This window comes from Pygoscelis adeliae, unplaced genomic scaffold (genome assembly GCF_000699105.1).
Source record: "Pygoscelis adeliae isolate BGI_AS28 unplaced genomic scaffold, ASM69910v1 Scaffold15, whole genome shotgun sequence".
In the NCBI taxonomy this organism is placed as follows: Eukaryota; Metazoa; Chordata; class Aves; order Sphenisciformes; family Spheniscidae; genus Pygoscelis; species Pygoscelis adeliae.
In genome coordinates, this window is record NW_008824988.1 from 3290277 (window position 1) to 3300959 (window position 10683).

Here is a 10683-nt window from a genome sequence, read left to right on the forward strand (position 1 = left end):
CTGCCACTCGCGCGGATCGCCCGGGGGATACGGCGGGGAGTGTAAATAAAACCCTGCCTGTTGCCTTGCTTTCTGCTGCTGCCTCGAAGTGCTTTTGCTCCGTGTTTTCCTGGCAGAAGCGTGTAACCCAGGTGAAGGCAGAGAAGGGAGGGTTGTTTTTATGAATGGGACTCTTTGAGGTTAATTAGCTATGCAAATTCAAGCAGTTCATTCATGATTTTTTTTTTTTTTTTTAAACCTAAAAGCCATCTTGTATTCCCCTCTAGGCTGATTGGAGTCCAGCTCCCGAGGAAATCTCCAGATCAAATGCCCAGTAAATAAAACACTGAGCTAAGACTTGTGGAAGAGCTGCAGAATGGATGGATTTTATGACCAGCAAGTGCCTTACATGGTCACCAATGTGAGTGATCAGTTCAAAGTTGGTGTTTTTAAACTTGACTCCGACTTATTTCTGTGGGGGAGTTTTGCAGCCAGAGTATCTGCTTTGTTACCGCTGTAGGGGCGACTCTTCATCTGGGAGCTTTGCCTGCAAGATGAGCCTGTTTTCTTAGTTATTTCAACAAAGCATCATGTTCTTTTAAAGACAGTTTTGGGATGATTAAAAATCATGGACATGATTAGTGGATGAGAGAGGCAAGAGCAGCAACAGCTGCATTCAAAGTTTCTGGCTGCGTTTGCCTGCAACGCTCAGAAGAATGAAGTTGAGGCAAACGTTAACATTTTTTTTCCCTTTTTTTCTTTGCTTTCAGGACTTTGCAAACAATGTTACAAGTAACACAGGGAAACAAAGCAGTCTATTATAATCTCATATCTGGGTTCTCCTGCGTAGCTTATGCAGAGGGGATTTATGTGCCATTGTGTAGGTTTGTGTACTTTAGACGCTAAAAATACATGGTTGGTATTGTGTTGCTGCTTGAACACATTATATATGTATCTGTACAAATAGATGTCTACATAGATAGATAGAAATGCATTGCATTTAGACACAGCAATCTTTTGGAGGATGTTAGGTGCTCAGCAATATCTTTTGCAAGAAATTGGAGGCTGCAAGATGATCATTTCCCTGTTTGAAAATGTAAAGTATTCATGCTGGCTTTGAGTATTCTTGATTAAATGAAAAAAACCCCCAACAAACCCCTCAGATTTCTAAAGTAACTGATCTTTCCTGTTTATAGAATCCGCGTGGGAGAAACTGTAATGAGAGACCGACAAATGTCAGGAAAAGAAAATTCATTAACAGAGACCTGGCTCATGATTCAGAAGGTGAGGGCTTGCTCCCCCCCCCCCCCCCTTCCCCCCCCACTTACTAATGCAGAGAAGCTTTTTGAGAGCTATTTATTTATTTATTTTGGAGATAAATATATCTAGATCAATCTGAATAAACAAGACAAGAAAATTGCATTTACTACTGCAAAACAAACTGGCAAAGGCAATAAACTGGTAAAGTTGCCTTTCCTTGACTTACCCTGTTGCATTTTAGGTACTGCTGCACATGTGGCACATGGATGTCATGCACTGAGGCCAAGCCTTTGCAGCATCTGACACGAGTCACAGCACCTGGCTTTTTCACCTTCAGGCCTCTTGAGGTTCAGGGCTTTCCTGTATCTTTTAACATCCTTTTCACTGGTGTGTGTTCACTGGTGGTAGCAGGAGAGAGAATGCCGGTGTGGAGACTGTTGGTTTTCACTCTAGCGCTAGTAGTCAGGCTCCTGGTGTCTGGTAGCCTGTTTCTATTGCTGTGTAACACCGGTAGGGCTAAAAATCCGGGGAAATTTGGTTAAGGAAGTCTAGAGTGGATGAAGTTTTGGAGGGCCAAAGATTTGTAACTTAGTCTCATCAGTAGCCACTCACATGATCGTAGCTGGAGAACTGTATTCTAGCAATAGCTGTTAACACTTATTTAGGTTACAAGGTCAGTATAGATGCTACGCCTACACCTCTATAAGTATGTATGACATATAGGAAGGTATATAGGGACCTACAACTTACCCCTATATAAACCTTATCAGGGTGAGGACACATTGATACACTTTTCGAAATCCCTACTTACTTGTTGGAAAAGTTTATTCTAGGGTAGATTGAAAAGAAAACAACTTTCTGATTTTCAGTTAAATGATTTCCCAACATGAACACGAGGTATCAGTCCACAGGGTAAATGAATAGCTTTTGTCGTTTAAGTGTATGTGAATAGTTATCTGTCAGCATTCATAAAAGAGGAAGTCTCTCTCAAAATACAGTAAATTAAAAATAAACCATTTGTCAGTTCAAATATCCTACTTAGTAAACAGAATTTTCATAACTGAGTTTCTGAGCTTTGCAAGTAAGCCGAACGCTGCTCTGGTTTACACCCATTATAAGCAATTGATTTCAGTGAATTGCAAAAAAGATAAGCTGCTGCAAAACTCAGTGCATGGAGAAAGTGGTTTCACTGTAAAGAAGTACAGTGAGTACAGCATAGAGGAAATAGTGGTGATTCTCTTGTCATACAAAGTAAAACATAAGGGGAAGTACAAAAGATTTCCCGTTTCTGTTTGCTGTTGCAGCATCTCAGGTCTTTGCTTCAAAATTTTTATATGATAGTTACGACCCCACTAATAAAAATACTCGGTCATTGCTCAGGCAGAACTCCCGTTGAAGTCCGAGAGAGCTTTATCTGGGGCAGATATTGCAAGAGGAGGCCTGAATTGTATAAGGAGAAATAGTTCACCTGTAAGAAAGATTATAATTTTTAACTTTTCTGTGTATTGCTGAATGAACCTTTTATACTATAGAGCTTGGTTAAGATTCTGGTTATTATTTCAAGAGTTGATAAAATAATACAGTAAGTACTTCTTTTTTATTAATAGGTGTAGAAAAAATCATTAACTGCAACCCGAAAATACCTACTTTGTACGTTTGACTGCCAAAATAGGATTCACATACATTGTTCTTCAGGAAAAATATATTTTCGAACACATTTTAATCTTATGAAGAGATTAAAGGTGTGAGTTTTTTATCCATGTCTTCATCTTTTTGCAGAACTCTTTCAAGATCTGAGCCAATTACAGGAGACATGGCTTGCAGAAGGTAAGGGAAAAAACTGCTTGTAAAAAGAGGAAAAACAACTCTGGAGGGGGAAAAAAAAAAAGTCCTGAACTTGCTGTCTTAATGTTCAGCCCAATTAATTGAGCTCTAAAAGAGCCACCTCATGTGTCATGCATACATTAGAGCCTCTGATGAGTTTGTCTTTGGGGACTCTGGGGCTGCTCTACCCAGTGTCATCACAAATTACCAGGAGAAATTGCTTCCAGCTCACAATCACATCTGCTTTTGGCAAGAACTAATGCACCAAGACTTCAAGTTCTAAGCCTCTGTTCAGATTTTAATTGCAATTGATCAGGTTTATATTATTGTACCTCGAGAGACTACATACAGCCAGAACTGGGCTTGCTGTTTCCTTTAGAGCAGCACATGTAATTATTTGGTGTTCTGGTGGAGTACTTTTCTGATGGCAGAAATTAGTTTCTCTGGGTTCATCGGGACGGGATGCTTCAAGATTTAAGTGCAAGTGTCTTCTTTCCACCTTGTTCACAACACAGAACATTAGGTGTGTATGGAATACTTAAAAAGTACTATTTCTTTTTTTTTTTTTCCAGAAGCCTTTAAATATTTTGCATGTTATTTTTGTCTTCGTATTTGTAGTTGTGGGATTGTGTACTGGGTGATTAGAAAACTGGCATCGGTCTGTTTTACACCTGCTTGTGCTTTTAAGTGTTTCAAATAATCTTGCAGAGCACATTCTACTGAAGAGAGAATGTTTAAGAAAATAATGTAGAAATCTGAATTTAGAGTAGCTGTTGAGAGATTCATTTAACAATAACAAAAAGTGAGCTGCTGCATTAAGAGAACTTTAACAAAATGCAAGGTAGCTTTCTGCTTGTTGAAGTGTATTTGTTCTCTTCAGCAATATTTTCTGATTTTTTTTCTTCGATATTTAGAATACTGTTTTCAAGAATAAAGATTTTTATGCATTGTCCTTAATATTTCTGGTTGAAATTTTTATGTAAACTTCTGCATCTGACATAAACATGATTTTGATGCAAGTTAACATAATCTCTCCAAATTTATCCTGATTTAAATGAATGTGATTATTCACATATGTTGAATTTTTATCATGCACAGTTGTTTATAGAATAGATGTTATGCTTTTTTGGGAAAGGATGAATGTTGGGGTGAACTGCTTGCTGCTGGTTTTCATAGAAAGAGGGAAATATTGCTGATGACTACTTGCCTACATACTGATTTTGTTTTAACAGCTTTATGTATAGTTAGTCAAGTTCTTAACCTATAAGTAAGTTGTGGGGTATTGTTTATTTTGCTGACATTTTTATTGTCCTAGTATTATTTTTAGCATGTGGTTATTCTGTATATAATCAAGAAGTCCTCTTTAAATTAATGGATCAGAGGATATATTTTTGTGAATTAATATGGTTCTTTGCTAATAATTGAAAACAGAATGTCCTGTACTAAGATCATTTTTTGTAGTATAATGATCAGATACAACTGTAACTGTCTCCCTGTGGTAATTTTCCTAAGGATCTCTCTATTTTGTATCATCTCATTCATTCTAACAAGCCAGAAGTATGTTAAAATACTACTCAAAAGATACTATTTTTTGATGGAGAGAAGAACTTTTAGTTTGGTTTTACACTGGCATGGATGTTTTTGTTTCTAAAATGATTAAATTTCTTTGATCAGAAGTCAGAAAAATACAGGCAGATTCATAATGCATGTGCAGATAATAATGTAAGTTTGAAAAATAATATGGAATGTAAAACTGATTTAATCATTTCTGTAGGTACATAAATTACTGTAATGGCAATTTTTATTCTGGAGGCACTGCTTATTTTAGACTAGAATGAATTGTTTGAAAGCCTTTTATTCTCTTTAGCTGAGTCTATTTCACTTAATAAATTTAGATAGGTTTTGAGAGAGAAAGGTGTCTAGTCCTGTGTCAGCTAGGTTGAGGAACCTTTGTAAAAGCAGATAGCATCATCTGGTAAGTATTTAAAAATGAAAGAAAAAAGTTGCCTTTTCATTAGCAGAGGCTAATAAAGCTAAAGAATGTTATATTTTTCCACAGCATATTATAAATAAATATTATGGATTTTTCAGTGTTCTAGAAATATGTTAAGAAATCTGTGTGTTTCAGGCCACGCCATGGTTTTAGCTGTTCCATAAAACACAAACTTTGCACAGCTTTTCTAAAGGCTAAACTAAAACGGAAATAAAAAGTCAAGATGAGAAAATCAAATATTGAGCTATTAACTTGATCCCAAATTTTTATTAAAAAAAACCACCCAAAACATCTTTTGGTAGTCTTTATAATCTACTAGTGTTTGAGGATATTGTAGCTCTGCTCAAATGTCTACATGGTTGAGCTTAGCCAGGAAACAGATTTTGAAATCAGCCTTGTTTACCCATTGCTAGATGTGTCCATTTATGTTCTTCTGGACCTTCATAGGCTAGAAGTCTGCCAATTTGGCAGCATCAGTAATGTTTACATATTTCTTTTCATAATGCTCTGGAGCCAGGGAAATGACCATGAAATTTTAAAACATCTTGACCCTTTTTAAGAAAAGCAGTGGCAGCTGACCAGGTTTCTCCCACGAGTTCAGATCCCCACTGGGGAGTAACCAGGTCAAAAATCTACTTATTAGTTAGGAGAAGAAAGTGAGTTGCATTTTATGACACATAAAAAATGCTTGTGGATTTTTTTGTTTTGCTTTTCCTGAAGCTATCCTTGCTACATCACGTATTTTAGCCTGGAGATTTTTACAGTTGGTGTCACCTGTGACAAGTTGGTGGTAAACAAGTAAACGGAAAAGAAATGTATTCTTTTCCGATTGAAAATGGTGGGAGGTTCACATGTATTAAAGAATTAATCCAAAATGTAAACAATTCAGTAACCTCTTTAATATTTTATTACTCTATAATTAACAAGCTGAATACTACTTACAGAAAACTTACAGATGTATTCCACTAGCTGCATACTAGATTTTTATGGAAATGAGTTTTGCTTCTTACTCTGTGTAGTATTAAATATGTAGGAAAGAATCTAAATTATTTAGATGTAAAACTTACTCTGAATAAGGTTCCCTCATGTCCATTGTTATGCAGGACAGAAGGTAGTTTATAACTGTTTCCTGATGCCAGAAATTGAAAGTGGGAAGCCTTTAATAATTGTTTCAACCTTCAAACTTGAAAGGAAATAGTTAAAATTGCCTATTGCTAACCAAGGCAAATATTATTCAGATATTATCTTTTGTTTTATATTTAAATAACTTGATGGCAACATTTTGTCATGATAATACTATAAAATGACTTTATTGATTCTGTATATTTGGAATCAGATTGGTTTTGGCAGATAGCAATTGTTCGGTGACTTGAAAAAAATGGTTCAAATATTAATCTAATGTTATCTCATCATGGTAGCTGTTACTTCTTATTCTGGAATAAAAAGAAGAGAGAGAACAAATTCTTAGTGAGTGAAAGTCTCCCTTCCATTGTGAAAGCATTTGGTTTAAGCATTTAGATTGTCAAAAACCCCAGATTTTTATTTAAAATAACTCTTTCAGATACAAGTTTCTCCTAGAGCTTGTTAAAGATACGTAAAAGGCATCCCAAGCAAAGACAAATAACGAATTTACGCACTAGATCTGCTTCTTAGAGCAATAGGTAATACGCTTCTCAGATGGTAATAAACTGAAAAATATAATATTATAAAAATATAATGTTCTTTGGGTCACTTGAAAAAATACAAAAAGATTAAGTGAACAGTAAGTGGTTTGAAATAATAGCTACAGGTAACGGGTTCATGCCTCTACTGCAGCTTAGCTAAATTGAGTGGATGGCTACTACAAGCTACCAGTATTTGAAAGCCAGTTCTTGGTATCTGAAAGTAAGTTGTTTCTCTCAAATAATTCATACCCAAATTTGGAATGAACTTTAGGAAATAAGTTTCTGCCCTCTGTTCTCCTATCATGAAGGATGCACAAGCGTCGCAGTGATGTCTAAGCTAATGTTGACTTCTAGTTTATTTCTTAAATGAGGAGGTATGAAAATGAGTAGTTTCTAGTTCTCAAAGGATTATTTTTAATTAAAGAAAGTAGTAGATCTTCAAATATTAGTCTAGTTAAAGTGACTTCATTTAGGTCGGTGAAAATGTGTAGCAGCTTACTTTGGCTAACTAGCTTTCTTCTGCCAAAAAGCTGTAGAATTTACCCAGTGTAAGGCAAATGCTGTGTAGCCATATTCAAGAACTATCCACATCTTTATAGGAGCAAAAATAATCAAGAAATGCTAATTTAATACCTCTGTGGCTGAAATCTGTCTGATGGGGACAGCCACTCTAAAAAGCAGTGAAAAAACTTTCATTTTGGAATTTGTAATACAGAGAATAGCTGCTTTTTTTTTTTTTTTTTTTTTTTTTTTTTTTTTGTATTCTAGTGAGCTGACAGATTTGGCTTTCAAATACTCATAACTTTTGATCTTAAGTATCTGTGCACAAAAAAAGGAGAAAAGTTAGATTAGGCAAAATGGGGGGGGAGAGAGGGGATTCTGTTTTAAAAAGAAATCCAAAAGGAATAAAACCACCAGAAATCTACAAGTCTGAAAGTCTGTGTAGTAATAAACTTTTTAACGTTTTTCTTGTTTGCTGGAAAAGTAGATGCCTTTTACTCAAAATAATAATTTTCAAAGGCATAGTGCAGTTTGTGAACCATGAGGGATGTAGCGAAATGTTAAATATGAGTGTTCCTTTTAAGCTAACTTTTTTTCTCATTTTTAGTATAGCAGCAAATGAAGAGCAGATTCTACAAACCCATCTTCATATTCCTAGGGATTATTCACATAAGGAAGAATTTTGAGATCTGGAGCTAGTTTTGAACTGCATTTAAGTTTATTAGTCAGAGCATCTCACTTTATGTAAAAAGGGTTTTGGGTTGTTTTGACAGCAAATCCGGTGCTTATGGGAAATAATATTTTTTACCATCTTGAAATTTGTCACTGTTGCCTTCTGAATGCTCCTTTGTTAGAAACAGTTGTTCCTGTGGAAAGGAAAAAAAAAAAAACCCCAACCAAAACCCCCCCCCCCCTCCCCCCGCAGCTCTTTCAGGAATACTTAAAATTTATACAATCTTTCAGATACTCAGAAGTAACAATGAATCAAAGAAAATTCAATAGACTCATTACTGTTGAGACCTGAAGTCTTATTTTAGCTGAAGCCAAAATACTACTGTTCATATATAATTCCCTGTCAATTTCAATTTCTTTTGCCACTTTGAATAAATCATTGATATTTTAAAACGAATTGCTCTTAGCTCTAAAAGTGAAGCTTGAGGTCAGAGAACACAGTAACGCAGGAAGTGTTCTGCTACCCAAAATAAAGTTTTAAGTGAAGCAAGGAGGTTTGCAGCTTCTTGTTTTTCTGGAAAGTTTCCGTTTTTTAACAGGAACACCTTTCCCTTGAGTGCAGCTGAGCTTTTGGAAGCAGTTTGTGATTGGGAGAAGGAAGAGTTAAATTTGAGCCCTGTATAGTTCGCTTAACTTTTCATTTATTAAATACGTTCCTCAGCAGGTCTGTGCTGCATCTTGAGACAAAGCAGTGAAATCAGTGTGTTTATGCCTAAAGTTCAAGTTTACTTTGCTGTAGCTTTCTGGAAGGGTGTGACATGAAAAGCTTGTGGTTGGGGCCACATGGTTCATGCTGGACTGTGTTTTTGTGAATGGAGGCAGAACTCCAGTTCTGACTGCTTGTCTTGAGGAATTGCTTCGGAGATCAGCTGTCTCATTCACTGGCAGAAAGAATGACTCATACATCTTCTGCCTTGTTTGGCTCCAGGTCATTGTTACAGTGGATAGAGCTGGTTTTAATTAAATATTAACTCCTTTTGTCCTGGATGCTTGTTAATGGGGACTTTTTATTTTTGTTTACTTGCAATGAAAGCAAGCTAACAGGCCCTAGTTTTAAACTTTTTTTTTTCCCCAGATTGCTTTCCCTTTGCAAAATGAGCTGTCAGTTCAGCTTTTCAAAGGCTTTTTAAAGCTCTAAAAGCTACAAACAAGTATTAAGTATTTTTGTGCTGTGAATGTTTGCTTTTGGCAAACTGATTTTAACTCAGTAGGTAGTGAAACTGTAAAATCTAAACTGATAACATCCTCAAAATCATCATTAACATTTCTGTACACTTCCCAAATCCTCTTGAGACATTATAGCTATAATCAGAAGAAAAAGAAAGCTTTTGGTAATAACCTAGACTGAGCTGGATAGCTTATGCTGCAGATGTTGTCTACTTCAGGAGTTTGAGACTTGATGGCTCTGAATGTGGAATGAACTAATGTAGCTGCTTCTGCTATTAGCAGTAAAAGCCACGTGCTTAATATCCTTCAAAACCTTTTATTAGTCTTTTGGAATACACTTGCCTTCTCAAACCCCCATAATTAAGTAGCTCAGGGAAATATTCTCATTCAGTTAGATGATCATTTCAGATACCTTTTTCAATTTTCCTCTGAATGGCAAAGTGAAAAAAAAAAAGTTTTGGTCATTTATGCATTGTGTCTTGTGTTGAGTATGTTAACAGAAGACCAATGAAGATTTTATGGCAGCCTTGCTGAATTGCAGTATTTGTGAATAAAAGAAAAGAGGAAATGAATGGCATACGCATATAAATGTGCAGACAGTTGCAACACTGCAAGTTACATTTTCCTCTCGGACATTCAGGTTGAAGTGTCTTTACCTGTCTGTTTAATTTGCTACAAAGTCTGTCTGTAATTATCCAAACTCAAGGTACCAAAGCCCTCTTCCCTTTGTGTAATGGGATGATGTATCCCAACGATATGCCCTCTCACAGCAAGATGCTGGTGGAAGAAGTCTACGTATTGGGCTGATGATGGTTGCTTGCATTTCTGCAGTATGATCATGTCCGAGTTTCAGTTCTGCTAGTTTAAAAATAATATCAGATTAAACAAAGGAATAATTTAAGTTCTCATTTCCAACAGTTAGCGGGTCCTTTTAATTTCTTTGTATAGGCTTGTGGGCTCGTTTCTAAGGTACTGATGCTACTAAAATTAGATTCCAGTAGGAAATGTATGTTCCTGGGTTGAACATTCTGGATGTTGTTACTTGTTTTGTTTATATTTGGCAGGGTTTTAAACACTTCTTAACTTGCTGTATTCCTTTTCCTACAGAGGCTTTTAAGGCTATGTCAATATTGTATTTAAAATACATTTGATGGCATAATCTCCACCTATTTCTAGAGCACTGATAAAGTGATGCGCCTTGATCTCTATTGAATATGCCTTCATAAATTTTGGGGATCCAGGATTCAAGTATATTTTTCTTGTTTACTCCAGACCAAATTAGGGGTAATGACAGTATCTCTAAAGTAATATACTGGTTTTCCATGACAATTCAACCGGATGTATTTTATTTTTTCTTGCTCTTTGGCTGGAAAAAAAAGGACCTCATTTACTGATATATACATATATCTCTACAACAGATTTGTTCTGGAGTAAGTCAAGTTAAACTGATAAAACCAGAATAAAACATCAGTAAAGCAGTCCAGTGTGCAGAGTGCGCTCTAGAAAGTTACATAAGATTGCTGTCCCAGTTTTGCAATCACTAAATGTAGCCTCCCAATTTCA

General features: G+C 35.9%; 1 protein-coding gene across 6 annotated transcripts in view; it reads left to right on the plus strand.

The window, feature by feature from the left end:
• The first annotated feature begins 320 nt into the window (after positions 1-320).
• Positions 321-10683, plus strand: part of ETV1 (ets variant 1) — a 64718-nt gene continuing 54355 nt past the window's right edge. For 3 of the 6 annotated variants that reach the window (XM_009326095.1, XM_009326096.1, XM_009326097.1), the window contains exons 1-3: positions 321-400; positions 1176-1263; positions 3019-3066. In XM_009326095.1, coding sequence (XP_009324370.1) covers positions 356-400; positions 1176-1263; positions 3019-3066 — 181 coding nt within the window. In that variant the 5' untranslated portion in view covers positions 321-355. Of the gene's footprint in view, positions 401-1175; positions 1264-3018; positions 3067-3525; positions 3587-10683 lie in introns of those variants that run through there. The other 3 variants (XM_009326098.1, XM_009326100.1, XM_009326099.1) reach the window with 1 other exon arrangement.